General features: G+C 36.7%; 1 protein-coding gene across 1 annotated transcript in view; it reads right to left on the bottom strand.

Moving 5' to 3' along the window:
- Window positions 1-2,203: 2,203 nt before the first annotated feature.
- Window positions 2,204-18,446, bottom strand: part of LOC133534810 (uncharacterized) — a 58,195-nt gene continuing 41,952 nt past the window's right edge. Inside the window, exons 3-8 of the mRNA XM_061874096.1 lie at window positions 17,754-17,965; window positions 12,246-12,381; window positions 10,450-10,583; window positions 7,446-7,676; window positions 3,572-3,743; window positions 2,204-3,328 (exon numbers count right to left, since the gene is read on the bottom strand). Coding sequence (XP_061730080.1) covers window positions 3,165-3,328; window positions 3,572-3,743; window positions 7,446-7,676; window positions 10,450-10,583; window positions 12,246-12,381; window positions 17,754-17,965 — 1,049 coding nt within the window. The 3' untranslated portion in view covers window positions 2,204-3,164. The remainder of the gene's footprint in view (window positions 3,329-3,571; window positions 3,744-7,445; window positions 7,677-10,449; window positions 10,584-12,245; window positions 12,382-17,753; window positions 17,966-18,446) is intronic.

Below are 18,446 nucleotides of genomic sequence, written 5' to 3'. Positions count from 1 at the left end.
TTCTACAATAGTCAGTGTAAAGAGCTGCAGGAAGACTTTGAACACCAATCGACGAGAATGACTTTCACAGGGAATTAAATTTAAAAGCATCTTCTTGCTTGTATTTACTTCAAAAATTAAATTATTAAAATTATTAATAAACGTAAGTCGAATAAACGCTCGACATATTTCGATCCGTTATTGAGGATCTTCGACTTGAGCACCGTTACAACCGACCAATCGAACGACGTGGAGAAGATATTTAAGTTTAAGATATTTTTAATATATTCGAGTCTCACGGCAGTTTTATAGTTAAATTGACTAATTATTTAACAAAACATTAAAATTCCGAGTCACAATAAAAATAGGTATCATATTTTTTTTATTTTAATTGCGTGATTTTTATATTTGATCTCAATGACACCTAAAGTGACCGGAACTAAATATCTAACTAAAACTCTGAAAGCCCCATGCTTAAAGTCAAACCCTTCTTTGGCAATTATGATTACGTTAACATACATAACTCTGTTTTCACAGTTTTATTCTAACCATATCGAAAATATTCTGCTGAATTACACAGACTATACATAATAATTGAACTCTTAAAATACTGTCTCACTTTTAAATAGCCTACCAGCACATAATATTCCGAAGTTGTTAATGTAATGACTTATGTCGTGAATAAGTACCTAAGTAAATATAATATACACAAGTCATGAAGTTAAATATTTAAGAAATTTATCTGGGTTATAGACATTAGTTCAGTAAATATAATTTAACACTCTGTAAACTTACGGGGTCTATTGAAACACGGGTATGTCTTTTTCTTATTGTGCAAAAAATGGTTTAAATGTGAAAAATCACCTTGTAACAAACAATGGAATTTACTGAAATAGGTTCGTTATCATTACAATGAATTGTCTTTAGGGAAAGTGAGTATCAATTTATTTTTATTCAGGAAATCGGACAACATTTAAAACAGTTAACAATAAATTCTGCAGTGTTTTTTTATATTAAATATCTAACGAAGTTTATTATAAAACTTGTATAGAAGTACAGTTAGTTTCACTTTTCATAACGTTAGTTTATAACATAAACTAAAATAAATAATTGGGCTCAAGTATCTGACCAGTTTAGATATTTACGTTCTTCAAACAAAAACGTCACTTTTGACACTGACATATCCGATCCATGTCTTGTCTATACCTAATGTTTGACGTATCTTAAAGTACGAATCCGGTTGGACTGTTTCTTTACAGCCCTAAACATGCAATATGTTCTATGTTCTCTTCTGTTTGTGGCAGGATTATGTAACAGAGACTAGCCCAGCCGAATTCGATTTATATACGGGCTATCTGCTCTGCTGTCAGATTATAGAACTTGAATTATTCGAGATCGAGATGTTTCTGTGATCATAATTTTAAAATTGGTTAAGTAAATATCAAGAGAATAATTTACAGTAAAGTGTGGTAAGTAGATATGTTCCCTTCCAAATTATATTTAATTAATATGTGCAGAAAAAAAAATGACTGGATTTTTTGTACATTTTGGAATTTTTGTAAAGAAACAACTACTCATACATGTATGTAACAATTATTTCAGATATGATGTTAAGTACAATACTTTGGCTTTAATTTTACGAATAATTTGAATCCAAGAAGACCTGGCAGTTTATGGCGAGAAATATTACATTTTCTATGTCCTTATTGTCTTATTTTATAAAACAGAAGTTATATTCTTCTATGATTTAATAATAGCTATATTTTTTCAAGACAAACCCATGAAAGTCCTAACTGTGGTATGCAAATAAATGTATTTTGTGGAAACAATCACTTTCAGAAATCTAATAGAACTATGTACAATAGGTAAATCCTAATACCTACTTAAGTAAATTATACATTAGGTACGTTTACGGTCAGATCAAAACAAAGATATGAACCGTCTAGAAAAAAAAAGGATTTTACCTACTACAAGCCAAAAATATTCACATCAGTTGATTATGATGGATTTGTACCGTCGCATTATTATTTGGAGGTCCCATTAGCATCGTATCACGCTTGAGGTAACCACCGTAATGTTCATGAATTTAACCAGATTATGCATATGAGCATTCAGCACTAACTTCATTATAAATATCACTGTGTATTTAATGCATTATTTCAAGTAATATATAAGTATATATTCAGCATTAATATTGTTTCCATAATGTCATTTAAATTAGTATTATTCTGTTAATAGATTATAATAGCATTGCCCAATGGCATCATAGTTAGGTAGTTATTAGTTGGAACCAAGTGTTTAACTTTTCCAACGGTAATTTTAAAACTGTTTTAACAATTTCAAGAGTTTTTTTTTTTTTAATCGCAGGATGTTTCTTTCTATATATATAGGTAGCAAAAACCTTTGTGGTTTTGGTGTATACATCGTATCACTCACGAAGACGCGTGCCTGGTCATGTTATTTAAGGTTACATTTGACAAATCTGCGCGTCATCGTGGATGACATGAAATGAACCTAGTTTCCAAATACAAACAAATGATGCTAATATTCTAAGGCATAAAATGCGTTTTATCTAGGGAATAGATTGGAGCTATAAGTATTATTTAAAGTTGTTTTATGAACCCTGTCGGAGAAGAATAAGATCAAGTATAAAGTCGTATAATTGACTTACATTGTAAAAAGCTCAGGTAAAATAATAATTGACTAGGTATGTTTTTAATTATAAATGTAGACATTTTTATAACTATTAAAAATATGAGCTCTAGTTAAGCTATAGACACTTAAGTAATGCCGTAAAAGTATTAAAAAACAACAACGATTCAATCTTACAATATTTTGATAACAATGACTAAAGAAGCAAAACGTGTGTAACGTAGGCAACTGTTGAATCAGAGTAGGAACTTAAAAAATAACAGGACAACCATTTACCTTGAACGTGAGACGAGACGAGGGTATAAAGTAATTACGGTTCAAAGTTAATATTGCCATATAAAATAAATAGGTATATCACCGAAAAAAAAAAATGTCAACCCACATAGTGCGAGTCATCCATTTTCTTCGTCTCGTGCGCGCAGCACCATTAAGTGTTTACTATAAATTAAGATGCTACGCGCTACGGCATAGCAGATGAGAGCCTGCGCTTTGAATAAAACAAATTACTATAAATTGGTGCTCAAGTTTGCCATTTAAAGCTCAACAGTTCCTAGGGCTGATGGTGAGAAATATTGGTTGACTAGCAGACTCCAGCTGAGTAACCAAAGGGGTCGATAATACTGCAGGCAGGTAGAGGTTGAATTCCCTTGGCTTGAATCTGAATGTGGCCTCTTTATACTTAACTCATTCACAGCAACTGCAAAGAATGGGAACATGTTAGCTGTTTTGGTGTGTATAACATGCAATTTTTAACAATGCACAGAAAATCTGCAGTCTTTTTTTATAGAGATGTTAATTAGATGGCGGGCAAAACGGCGCATAATTTATATTTTTTAAAGTCTTAAATTGGGGATGGTTGTGGTGCTTGTAGATCAATGAATATCGATGTTGAATAGATTGGGGCCACTCGCAATTCTGCCAAATAGCAAAGAATACTCACCAGTAACGGTTTGTTTCTTGATGTCCGCGTAACGTTCGTCTGGACCGATTTTGTCTGGGATAGTGGCCGTGCACGTGAGCTGTAGCCGGCCGTGCGCCGGCGCACGCAGCTCCGCCACCGACACCCACAGGGAGATCGGCGTCACCGGAGGTACACGAGGACGCTCACGGATCTAACAAATAACAAAAAATCAGCGAGGTGATTTTTGTAGATACAGTTGTCGGGTGCTACATTTGTCTTGCCTATGATGATGGTTATTATGATAGATGGTTACCATCTTATCCTAAGACATTCCAAACTTCATAAAACATCTTTAAATGTTAACAATATACAACGAAACGAAATATTCGCAACTACTTGAAATTGAATTGCACACAGTGTTAAGATTGATTAAAGCGATTTAAACTAACTTGGGTCGTGTGTGGTAATGTACGTAGGTGTCGTAACTAATGTTGTGCACGTATGATATAACTTAACTATGTACTTGACAATTACCAAGTACCTACTTAGCTTGACAATTCTCATACCGATGGTATCCAACATCCAACATGCTGATTGAAGCGGAACTCCAACACGATAAGTAATTGAAGTTACATATCGTGTTAGAGTACCCTTGCAGGCGAAATATTAGCAGATAGATTAATTTAATAATCTTATTCCCTTCAGTTACCATATTTTTCTTAATAATGTCAATTTGATTCGTCTAGATAAAGATACAGATAGTGTATTTCCAAGTAGGCACAATAAAATGCGCTTATGAACGTTAAATAAAGTCATCACTTTTATTAACAAAGATAGGGAGATCTCTGGCGAGATTTACGCCAAGTTGTAAGAGCTGGGCGCGTAGTCAATGTGCCAATCGTTAACGCTTCGTAGCGAACGAAGCACTCACACTAATATGAAAGAGTGATAGAGAGAGCTACGCTACGTCACAGAGCGTTAACGAGTGGCACGTTGGCTACGCAGCCTGTATCGTGTCGCAACTCGTAAAAAATGGGCAGTGAGAGCTAGCATAGCATGTAGGTTATAAATATATATATATATATAGTTTTTAATAAAATTATAATCAGTTTAGTTGTCACCTAATGCAGGGCCAGAAAAAAGCCGAAAGTTTTAACCTAAGTATTATTTTGCCATAAAGTATAAATAAAGTAAACGTCCCAGTGCTTGATATGCTAATGCCCAATACCTAGTTGACACCCTGTTGTTACCCCTGTTGACACCCTGTTGTTACCCCTGTTGACACCTGTATTTCTAATGACATAAGTTTAAAGTTGACATGTACACGAGGTGACGAGCACTCGGAAGTATACTCGGAGGTATTCCTGGTTGTTCTTGTTTGTCATTCATATTGTTACCTACTTACTCCAAAACTGAAAGATTAACATGTTACTGGCTCTACAAACAACCAAGTAACTTATGCAATTTGTCAAGATGTTCCTTTCCAAGGGGAAGATAGACTATGGCTATCAAATAAATGGCATCTCATTGAAACAGGACGCGTAGGTAATATATAACATTCAAAGTGATCGGATAGGATATGTCAGTGATTGAATATCGTGATCTAACAAAAAGCGAAAAAATTATACCTATAAGTAGGTACCTAAATTACGATACGAAATATTAGTTTTCAATTTATTAAATATACAAACAACTATAACAACATCCTAACAGAACAATTTGTGCTAGCGTTAAATCTGTTACGTATTTTTATGTAAAAAGCGCTAGGAGTTATTAGAGCGAATATTTTCTTTTTGTACGACGTTAAAATATAAAGTTTATGCATTTATACCTAGTAAGATAGACATTTAACTCTCCATTCCATAAATAACGATACTTGTACGTAAATTGTTAATCTGTAACATGGCAAACCTGTATGGTGCAGTCACCGCGCGCACTGGCCGGTAATAAAAAAATATGCCCTTTTTGCTCTTGCGTCTTTTGTTTTCTCGACAATTTGAAGGCGAATCGCACGATTCAAATTACATTTATCTAATATTATTCAAGCTTTAACCGCTTAGACCGCGGACCAGGAGCATGTTTCGTCGGTCATCGCCTCCCGGCTGATACTTTGTCAGATGATAGATGCTGTTTTAAACTAAATAAGCCGTCAGCCGGTTCTATCGCGGTGGAATGGCCGTCAGCTGTAAAATAAACATGACAAAAATATGCGCCTACCACTTTATGTGCGGCAAAGTATGCGTAATGTGTAAATTGCGTAATCCGTTGATGCCTTTTCAGGCGTTTACGCTTGATGAAATATTTAATTTTTTTTTTATTTAATTTAATTCATAAACAAACTTGTACAAAAGGATTCTTAAAAGTAAACCAGAAGGTCTGTTTCCTAAGTAGGCGAACCTGTGATTTAGGATAAACAGTGCCCCTCCCCTTAAATATAATTATTAATTACAATAACAAGGTAAGAGATTCATGATCAAAGATAATGAGGTTATGTTATAACAAAGTAAAACAGCATACAATTTAGAAAAAGGAACAACAATAGATATTTCAAGAATAAGATAAAGTTTAAATCAAGCTATTAAATTAAGTTAGCATGCTGACAAAGCTTACAACTTTGAGTGTGTGTGTGTGTGTGTGTGTGTGTGTGTGTGTGTGTGTGTGACTGACAGAGGGCCTGGTAAACACGTTTAGTCAAAGAACTGTCCGCAACATGTCTTAATTTTTTAAAAACATAAAATACTACATGCAAATTTTCATGATTTGTTATTGCTATCATAAAAGGTATAGCGCTTATTTTTTACATGTTCATGCGACCAGCTGATGTTCTTACCATTGCGATATAACCAGCTGACGATTTTTTAAATTAACAGCAGCATCTGAACTATTATTCGACAAAGTATCAAACGGAAGGCGATGACTTTTTTTTGTTTTACGTATTTCGGTGGCTGCCATTCCTCAACCCACCAACGGAGCGGCAGCTGACGTCCACTAGGGTTCATCATACCTAACCGTTAATCACTACACGAGTTTTCAGCCGGGAGGCGATTGGTCATGGAAATTGTTCCTGGCTCGCGGTCTAGCTGTATTATTCTTAAAAAAGAGTTTTCACTTAATGGGCTGCCCCTATCGCAGGTAAAGATTGTATATATGTATAACAGTTTAAGTTCTGCTTGTGATTTAACCTAATCCAAGTTTTATTTGTACGTCACTGGTTCTTGTAACCGAATGAGGCTTGGGTTAGGTTCCGACCCGAAATTTAAGAACGCACGATTGTTGCAGCCCTTTCTTCTCGTTTAAAATTGAAGACTACTTATTTTCTTGACAATCGCTGCTGAAGTTTTCATCTGCTTGCGCCTGGTGGGTCCGCGTAGGCCTCAGTAGCACCTGCTGCCGGGATTCATCGTTTGGCTCGATGAAGATTCAAGAACGTTAAGGCCAGTGATGATATTTTATTGTTTTAGAGTATACTCGCGTACTGACGGATATTAGTTTATTTTATTGTACATATTTACTATAAGAACCTGGTTTCATTTAGTTACTACCGCTTTAGTTAGCCGGCTACAAATTGAGAGTACCCTTAAGGAATACCAGAAAAGTTTATACTTCGAAATGCATTTAACTTTTCTTGTAATCGAAATTAAAAGTATTGTTTAACTCGGGTGAAAGGTATAATTTTATCCCTTGGTTAACAATCTACTATTTACGAGTATTTTAATGAAACGGATTGTATGCCTACCAAAATAATTATTTAAAAAAGCGTCTAGTTGTGTATACGGGCAGGTGCCGTATGTTTATATATCTAAGTACATGACACCTGCCCGTTTACACTAGGCGCTATTTGACCAAAATTGTGGTATAAAGGCAAGTAATTCACGAATTCTTCGTTTGCCATGCCGTGCAGTACAATCCTCACCTTGGCAGCATCCTCGCTGTGTTCGTTGAGCGTGCACTTGGTATGCTTGGTGTGGTTGAGCACCGGCGCGGCGGTGGTCTCGCTTACGAGCGCCCAGTACTTAGCGGTGTAGTTGAATTCCGGTGCAATGTAGCGGTGCTGATGCTTTCTGTGCCGGTAGCCCCCTCCACCTTTCGTACGAGTGGAACTAGATACGCGGTAGGAGAAGTATCGCACGGATTCTTCGTCCACCTAGAACAAAGGAATACAGAAATGTTCACAGATTTCAAATATCTATATTAAATGTGATAGTGTCTTAGAATTTGTCGGATTCTAAAGCGACATTTTTTTTCCAAAGACGGTTAAGATATGCCATCTTTTTATTACTTATATAAGATATATCTTCCGATATTTAGATTACTACGTGAAGGTAATTTATAAGATTACTAAAAATTACTTTAACTCAGTAATTCTGTTCTCCTATAAGTGAAATGACCTAACCTTAATTTTGCAGGCTAACTCACGTATTTATTCTCTCTCTCGTCTCTCGCGCGACAGTTTCCGGTGAATACCTACGTGAGTTAAACAATAATAAACTTAGTTTAATGTTATACATCGTTTGTTTACCCTTTTTCTAATGCTAACTAGTAAAACGAGGCGTAGTATGTCACACGAGTCACGACAGGTTAAAGTCAATTACTAGATAGTCAATGCCTACCTGGAGATACATTGATAACAGAATTTGCTCAGAGTTTATTTAGACTTTTGACCAAACCACAGTAAAGTTATACATAGTAGTTTTCACATATTCTTACTTTAACCATTTTGTACCATGTTGGTCGCAAAATCTAGGGGACATAGTCAATTTCCGACTCACGCCTAGCGCCCGCGGCATACATTATTCCCTACTCCATAATGCAAATAGAATAAAAGGGACAAATATCTGCAAGGAAAACCAAGCAGAAAGATAAAAAATACGCAGACTCAAAATGAACATAGCTATTAAAATGACAACTAAATGATGATGTCTTTCCGGCCAAATAATTAAAATTTATTAAAGTCAAAATATTCTTTATTCAAATAGGCCTAGCAACAAGCACTTTTAAATCGTCAAATTTTACAAATATCATCTTAATCTAAATATCAGAGCAATTTATTGATGCAGTTATTATTGTTCTAAAAAAAACATTGAACTATTATAGATATGGTAAACTTAATAATAAGAATTTCACAAAAAGATCGTCAAACATCAAAATTGTATAAAAATACTAGTCTAGAACCTTTCTAGAATAAAATCTAAATGTCAAAAAATACGGTATATATATATACATTGAATTATCAATTTCATCATTAATAACATAACAATAAATAATTCATTCTTTACAATCCCACTTAATTCCACGGTGTTTCATCATTCATGTAGTCTTGTGTGCTATAATAGGCTTTAGAGATAAGCTTACGTTTTACATAATTTTTTAATTTACTAACAGACAATTCAGTTATAATATTAGGAAGTTTATTGTAAAATCTTACACAATTACCCATGAATGATTTCTTAATTTTATGGAGCCTAGTGAAGGGCACTGCGAGCTTATGCTTATTTCTAGTATTAATATTATGTATTTCACAGTTTTTCTTAAAACTGGCAATGTTTTTATGTACATACAGAATATTCTCATAAATATATTGACAGTGCACTGTCATTATGTTAATGTCCTTAAACTTATCTCTAAGTGTGTCTCTATGGTACATTTTATATATTGCACGAATAGCCCTCTTCTGCAGAACAAAAATGGTATTTATCTCTGAAGCACTACCCCATAGTAAAATACCATATGACATAATGCTATGAAAGTAAACTAATCGAGCTGTTTTCACGTCTGTTAACTGACGGATCTTGCTCACTGCAAAAGCTGCAGAACTCAATCTATTCGAGAGATTAGCAATATGGGGACCCCATTGTAGTTTAGAATCTAAAGTTATACCAAGAAAAACTGTGCTATCTACTAGTTCCAATTCCTCATCCTTGACAATGACACCTGTTTGCTCATTCCTTATGTGACTTGTAACAAACTTAATGCACTTAGTCTTTTTCTCATTTAACAATAAATTATTAACATTAAACCAATGTACTACTTTAGAAATAGCATTGTTTACATCACTGCAAGCTTGTTGCTGTCGTTTGACTTTGAAAATAAGTGAGGTATCGTCTGCAAACAATACTATGTCATGGTGGGTCTTTACAAGGTAAGGCAGGTCATTAATGTAGATAAGGAACAGGAACGGCCCCAATATTGATCCCTGCGGTACACCCATAGAGACCAATGACCCCGGTGATCGCTGTCCACTCACATCAACCCTTTGTATTCTACCGTGTAAGTAAGACTTTATTAAATTCAGTGCCGAGCCTCTTACTCCATAATAGTGCAGTTTCCTGATCAATGTTTCATGACAGACGCAATCGAAGGCCTTAGATAACGAGCCACGTCATGTCAAAATAAATTTTGCGTATGTTTATAAAGGACACTATAAATCTCTTGAACCAGTACAAGCTGCCATAAAATTCATACTGACCAATACTTGCATACGAATCCCGGTAGGTACCTCATGTAGATATTTAAGTATGATAGGTCCCTGACACCTCACAGTGATAATATTATGAGGATTTCTGTAGTGACTTTAATATTGATGGTTACTTTAACAAGCAGCAAAATGGCACATAAAACAAATTATACTTCACTCCCAGCGATACAAACACGCTATTGACCGCAGCACAATTGCACCGCAACACTAGTAGTATTTCAATTACTGTATTGCTACCTCGCTTTAATGCCTCAAGCCTGAGTCGCGACATCATCGATGCAAAAATATGCAGTGTATTCAAGAGTTTTAGTGGCTGCTTACCTATTTCAATGTCTGTACCATACAGACACACAAATATGCATCCGGCGTGCTGGCGCTTATTGCTAGTAGCAGTTCCCGTCTGCCACGTCCAGGTTACCGAATTTATTATCGAAGTACTTACCTTTTCATTATCAATGTACCAAGTGAGACGCGGCGCGGGCGCCGCCGGAGCGCTGGTGCAGTTTGCCCGCAACAGTCCACCCACAACCGCGTCCGGTTTACCGAACGTTATGATCGGCGGGTGCTTCTGCGCATCTGTTGACAACGGTTACTGTACTGTACAAACGGTACTGAATGAAATCAAACAAACATTTAATAGTTTATCATTATCAAACATCGTCTTTGGTTAAATACCGCGAGTAATTTATGAAATAACCAATTTAAATGGATTAAACCGCATTATAACAATTTAGAAACCCATTTCCAAGCTAAATTCATGTTAAATGAGTCTTTTGAAATACCTATTTGCTTAGAGTCTATAAAAATATAAACTTGCGCATAATACTTATAAGATAAACTGTTACGCCGCTCGTTTTTAATCAGTTAAGCTGAGTTTATTACACGTGCTTAATGAGCGCGAGAGTATCATGCAGCCTTTCCAAAATTTATTAAGACAGTTCTACTTTTTCGTGCAGAAATTATGCGAACGAGATAAGCAGACTTTATGGTCAACCTAGGTTTTGTGTTTCATATAATTATTATAGACAATACACAAGGTAAGCGCAAACAATCCGAAACAAAACAACAAATTAAGCGGACTTGATAGGGCCGATATGTACAATGTATAAAGGTCCTTAAAAATAATAAATTAAAAATAAACTGCAACAACAAAATGATTGTACTATGTTCGGTACCTTTTGTAATGTACACTATATTAATAGTAACATTATTATCGAGGACGGGAAGTAGCTACTTGCAGGCTGAGGATTCGTTTTAAACCGTTTAATTGAATCCGAAGCTAGCAAGTAGCCTTCCCTCCGAGTCATATATAGTGTTTTTCTCAAAAATGGTGCAAGAAAACAATTAGTAGTTGAATATTAATTTTATTAAATATAAACACTTAGAAATGTCATATTGGTACAATTATTAAAAGTTAGATTCACAGTCTTTCCGGGAAGACTGATATTAGTTATTTGAATTTCTGCCTGAGTATTTGTTATCGATGATGTTGGCGGATTTGTATCATGAGGTTCATATGGTGAGGCAGACCTATGCCTTCATTTGATATGGCCATTTCAACTTTTAAAAAGTTTGGAATTTGACAAATAATGGAATTTGTATGGAACATTCCAGTTCTGAAATCGAGACTGCAATGTTTTAACTTTTTAATTTTTGATTGACCATAAACTACGCACTTCGCGACCTATTTCCTAAACGGCAAAGTCGACGTTGCCGTCCATTTTTTAGAAATAAAAATTTATAACTGACATTAAACAGTGTATGTCATTCGATTGATAAGGATAAGTTTGTCAGGAGATTTTTTAAATCACAAATTTGGAAAAACGATGAATTAGTCGTTAACTGTCAACTAAGTAAGCATAGGAATCTATGGTTAATTTCAGTCGTGTTACTACGGTTCCTCCTGCATAAATAAAACACCCAAATGACTTTTCAAACGCATTAACAACTAAAGGTTTAGTTTTTTCAAATCACCAGAGCATGTGTCGCATCGCACTTCTTATAAGTTCGTACTAAATATTTGGTAAAATTCTGTATTACGACAGCTGGAAAAAATCATGAATGAATAAAGTTAACTATAAAGTACATACCTACTGCCAAACTATAGTAAATAAATCGACACATCAGGGCGCCTAATCCTAACAAGCCAGCCTACACAGCACATTCGTATTTATTCAAATGAGCTCATTTCGTATTCGGTGTCTGCGTTTTGAGCGAGCCTGATAATATTTTACTCACAGACGACAGTCAGCTCGTGGGGCGATGACGCGGCCGTGAAGATCGGCGTCTCGAGGGAAACCTCACACCAGTACAGGCCCGAGGCTGAAGGGTCCAAGTTCTCGATGGTGATTGAGTCCTCCGTCGATAACGACATCTGATAACAATGACAAAAACTATTGATTGTGGACTGAAATATGTGTGTGAAATAATATGTGATTAGGCACTTACAACTACAAATCAAAAAAAATCGAATAAAAAAATTAGATTTTTTCCTTAGTTTTACACAAAATAAGCAAGACACACACACACACAACACACTTGTACACTACAGTACACTACAGTACAGTAAAAAAAAAACGTTTAACTTATTATAACAGAAAGCTCATCCACCTCAGGTTTCCTCAAAACAGAATGTCTATTTACACATAAGTCATCTGCAACATGCATCGTCAAAAGTAATTAACAAAAAGTGAGTACAATAATAATAATAAAAAAGAGAAAACCTATGTCCTAATCCAGTAAGTACCCGGCACAAACGTTGAACAGCCAACGATATACGCTGGACCAGGTACGAGCCAGACCTAGGATCGCAACCCCTATCTCGCAAGCGCTTACCCAGGTCCCTCACAAAACCCTTTGCCTCGGAACACCAAGGCCCGGCTGACTAGACAGCACTAACTTATTATAATGAAACCCCTTTCTGTAGTAATGTTAAAAGGTATTTTGATATTACCAATATAAGGATTTCAAAACGAATTCCAGTAACTGGAACTGGACTGGAGTTCTTTGTGTATGATCCTACTCATATTATGTTACAATATCCTCTAATACATATTATTAAGCTCATTTGGGACTCATTTTTGTATACCTTTGCAAAATGAAGAAAGTCGCAGGCACCCCGGATCATACTAATACGTTTTTAGGGTTCCGTCGCCAAAATGACAAAAACGGAAACCTAAAAAGTTTCGTCGTCCGTCACACCGTCTGACCGCCCGACTGTCTATCCGTATGCCACAGGCATTTCACTCGAAAATTATAAGTTGTGTAGCATAGGTGTATTTTGTGACCCGGTACTTAGTTTAGAAGTAAAAAAAATGTTGATTAAGTGAAACCTAGAAACCTGGAAAGCGCTATGACAAGCACTATTGGAATCCTAAATTAGGTTTAGTATAAATTCAATTCATCTAAATACTCCTTGTAAAACGAACAGAAAGCTATCTAATTTTAACTAATATTCTAATGAATTTCACAGTCAGGATAATTATGCTTAACTTTATAATTAACTAACAAACAACATGCGCTCAAGACAGGAACTTCTCTAATTTAATAAGATTAAACAAGCTAAATAAAGTGCGTGTGGAAGAAGATAATGTAAAAGGGGGTAAAATTAATAATACCTATACACATATACGACATTATCGTTTAGGTAACACATGTAGCTAAAATAAGTTGCAAAGTTGGCAGCTCTGGATGTGATTAGCGACTTAACTGTTGGCTGATTTTAAACATCAATTTGCAAGAATGGCGCAAAATTATACTCTTCAATATAAAGACTATTTTGTTGTTACTTAAAGACCTGGTTGGCTTAACTGGTAGTTGACTGTGATAAATATAGGTAGGTATGTATAGGTAGGTATGTATTTTACAAGCTAAGCATAGCTTAATTATGGGTACCTACTAGCAAAGAGAATTTGAAATAGAGGTGTATTGTAAAAGAAAAATCTGTAGCGACGTAAATTTACTGCCATCTTTCGACACCTAATTAAAACTTTTAGAACGCCATTTGAATTTGATCCTTATTCTATCATTGATATATGTTCAATTAGTTAAATATCAAAAAGTTGCGCCATCTTACCGGGCACTACCTAAAGGTTATGGCGCCATCGCTCGAAACGATGCTGCTAGCTATCCCTTTGGCCTTTGATCTACTAGATGACGTCACTTTTTGATATTTAACAAATTTAACTCATATCAGTAAAAGAATAAGGATTAAAGTCAAACGGCGTTCTAATAGTTTCAATTATGCGTCGAAAGGTGACAGTAAATTTACGTGGCTACAAAGTTTTCTTTGACAATACAACTCTATTGCTTATTAGCTCTTGCTTAAATAGGTATATTATACATATGGGCCCCGGATAATAACCAAAAATCTAAGCTGTCGCTTTGGATAATAGCTATTACTTTAGATTAAAACATATTACTCTATGTATGATTTTTTTTGAGTTAAGTAATACCTACATACATACATACATACATACATATTTATACCTTTACATACTTTGTACCATTTTTATTTTGTAGTGTGCAATAAAGCATTTTATTATTATTTCCTTTATTCATTTCTTTTCTCAGGCTAGGATTTTTATAATATGGATATAAAAGTAAAATATAAAAACACTTACAAAACAATACAAAAGATATAAACACATTATAAAAAACCTAACCTAGGGTGCTGCCAGCAGCGGGGCAGGGCCCAAGCTGCCGGTGGTCAGGGCCGCAGAGAGAGGAACCGACGTACTATACGCGCCGTGTCCAAAATTACTGCCTTCTGCATCTGACCCTTGATCCAGCCACCTAGCGAGAGTCTCTCTAGGTGTTGGTCGAGACTCTTCGCTATGAGACCGTTCGCTGACACGACTATCGGGACAATGATCGTCGAATCAACATCCCACATGGCGGTTATCTCGTGAGCCAAGTCTAGGTACTTACTGGACTTGTCCTTCTCGGCTTTCACGAGATTCTCATCATGGGGGATGGTGATGTCGACGAGCACGGCCCGGCGTTGCGATCGATCTATTATCACGATGTCAGGCTTATTGGCTAAAATAGTCCTGTCAGTAATAATAGATCGATCCCAATAGAGCGTGGCACGACCATTTTCGAGAACTGGCGCAGGTGAGTACTTGTAGTACGGTACTTCGCGGTCCACAAGGCCGTATAGAAGAGCAAGTTGCTGGTGAATAATCCTGGCTACGAGATTATGTCTGTGCAAGTACTCGCCGTTAGCAAGATGAGAACAACCGGAAATGATATGCCTGAGTGACTCTCCGGGACGGCGGCATGCCCGACAAATGTCGACCGTACCGTCCTTCAGGATATATTTCCGATAGTTGTTCGTCATCATCACTTCGTCCGCAATTGCACAGGCAAAACCTTCGGTTTCTCCGAAGAGGTCCCCGAATCGTAACCAGTTCACCGACGCGAGCAGGTCCACGTCGGGTCCCGTGAGGGCCTTGTAGAACCGCCCGTGTAGCACCTTACTCTCCCATGCCGCCTTGCGATCCGCAGTACTTAGTACCACAGGTTTGCGCCAGTTCTCGTTTGCCAAGGAGAGCGGCGTGAGGTTCCTGTCTACTGCCACCACATCACGATGCATCCCACACTCGTTAAGGAAATAATTCCTGAGATTGCACACCTCGCGGTTATGGAGATCTTTGGCGTTTAGGAAGCCGCGACCTCCACATTTCCGTGGGATGTACAATCTCATAACTGACGAGCGTGGGTGTAGCATACGGTGTGTGGTTAGCAGTAGTCGGACCCTCCGATCCAAGGCGTCCAGCTCGGTCTGAGTCCATCTTAGTATGCCAAAGGAGTATGTGAGTAGGGGTATTACCCAGGCGTTGAAGGCGCGCACTTTGTTGCCTCCTGACAAAAGACTGTTAAGGACTTTTGTGAGCCGACTGAAAAAGCGCTCCTTCACCGACTGTCTAATATCCTCGTCCTCAATACCCAACGACTGTGTCATTATTATTATTATTATTAATATTATTATATAATATAAATTCAAGTTATCTATTTCGCCCTATTTCGTAGTAAAATATTAATTATTTAAAATAAGCACCTTTAGTTATAGTACATATAGTTACATAATTTACTTACCTTTCTTTATATCTACATAGTTAAAAACTCACTAACAAGCCATGGACTTATATGGTTAGAAATAAAGATTATCTTATTATTATCTGTATGTCTTTCCATATCTCGGGACCATAGGGTCCCGGATCTTTGAGAGGCATGCGTGGAGCCGACAACGCCGCCACTGGCCGTTTAAGACAAGTTTGATTCCATAGAACAATACACAACAAAAAACATTTCTTACTCAGAAATATTAGGATCCGTCAGTCAAATAAAATGCCTTCACCAGGATTCAAACCCAAAATAAAAACATCTTTATAGGCAGAACACTGTAGAAGCCTGTGCCGTCTTATTTAATAATTCGTTCCTGTTGTATTTAACCTATAGTAAGTACTCTCGTTGGTGTATCAATACCGAGTCATTAACTTTACTTCCCGAACAAAGCCTAAATAAATCTATACCTTACTTCCATTAGGTTTTTTGCTTTGCGTTGGAGCAGTTATTTGGGTCAAGTTCTAACACTCTGGGAAGAAACTTTATCAAATTACTTTTATTAGTTAAGTAGGTGACCGCAAAAACATTCTAGAACTTTGTTTTGTTACCAAGAAAAATGTGAGGTCACATCTGGATGTCTTTATCCTCAAGGGGCAAGCGCATAATGGCTTTAACGGACTTAATATTCTGTTAACAGCACAGTGAATCCGTGTTAAAATTAGGTATCTAATCGTTCGTACGACGCTCTCGTAATAATTGTCTACTTATAAGTATTTACTCGATATCATGTAATTAGTAAATGTTATTTAATTGCCTTAATTGATCTTACTTAAGCACTTCAGAATTTTGCAGTGCGAAACTATTTTCAGCGTAGTGAATAAGAGTTTTTAAGCATCAGTAATTTTGCAGCGTAGGCAGGTGTTGCTAATCCGCCCTAGATTCAGTTCTATTCGTTTATTCTTAAAAAATAAAAAGTTTTTAAAATCTTTGGGTGCTTTACAGTCCAAGAATAACATACATGCCTAGAATAAAGGCTTTTTAGTAAAAAACACTTGTCAATTTGGCACTTGTTCCTAGTATTCATTAAATTGGATATATGGCTAAAGCTATACGTAAATGTATACACGGTGTCTGCCCGCCCAGCTTCGTCGCCAGACTAGGCAAAGGCGCTTTGTAGCAAAAAGTTATTTTTACGACGACGCTTTTCATTAAAAAATGGGAAATTTTCCTTCAACGCTGCCTGTGTTAAAATTGTCGAAACTGGTCTTTAAATGAGCTAAATCCCGACACCTAGGCTAAACTAACGACCCGATTCTAAGTTTAGGATACGTCAAATATAAGATAGATATTTAAGATAGGTCTAGATACAATATGGATCGGATATGTCAGTGTTAAGTGATGTTTTTGTTTGAAACACGTCACTTTTGACACTGACATATCCGATATTGGACGTACATACCTATCTTAAAGGTCAAATTGGGCCGAAAGAAAAACTACTGTAGATGTAAAAGTTTTATGGTTTGCAGCACGTTTTATGTAACAAAGAAGAAATAATGCTTCTGTGATTTTCATTAGTTTAGCTTAGATTGTAGCGCTTCCATGCTAATTTCAAATGTTCACTGAATATGTAAACGGTCTATATGCATGCATTGATGTTGAAAATCATACATAACTTACATTCAACCGCCCGCCAGGGAATGTGTAGTTAGTGAATGGCGGAACTCGCTCGCGGACGTACTGGAGCAGCTTGGACTCGGAGCGCAGGAACTCCACCTTGTAGAGGAGCTGCGGCGGGACCTGGTGGAGACATCGCAGCGTGGCCGAGCCGCCGCGCGCCACCCACTTCGGCGCCGTCAGCTTCACCTCCACGTCCGTGGCCTGACCGCTTCCTGGACATGCCAAAGGTTATGTTACTTCTAAGTGTAAGGCCTCAGTGGACGCTCGAAGCGGAGGGTTTTGCGTTGCGGGACGTGCAGAGTGGCGTCGGGCTCACAAGTGATTTGAGCAGCGTGCATTAAGGCCGCTCCTACACGTTTAGATTTGTTTAACATGAAAGCTGCACGCCCCACCCCGCTGCACGTCCAACTCGAGCGTCCACTCAGGCCTTACACTAAGAGCAAACACTACTAAACTTCAGGTTTTTTCTCCATGTTAGAATTTACCACTCAACTTATAGCCAATTCACTGAGAAAGTCAGTGGAAATCCTACAATATCTTATTAAAAACCCTAACATATCAACATTAAAGTTTTTTTTTCTAATAGGTACCCAATGTTAATTGCCAGAAGTTAGAATTTAACAGGCTTTTGATATACAAGGCAATTTTGATAACATGTGCCTATTGTATATTGATCTGCCATTGATGATTGGT

Source organism: Cydia pomonella, chromosome 2 (assembly GCF_033807575.1).
Source record: "Cydia pomonella isolate Wapato2018A chromosome 2, ilCydPomo1, whole genome shotgun sequence".
NCBI classification, from domain to species: domain Eukaryota; kingdom Metazoa; phylum Arthropoda; class Insecta; order Lepidoptera; family Tortricidae; genus Cydia; species Cydia pomonella.
The sequence above is the reverse complement of the archived record's forward strand: the minus strand, read 5'-3'. Positions and strand labels throughout refer to the sequence as shown.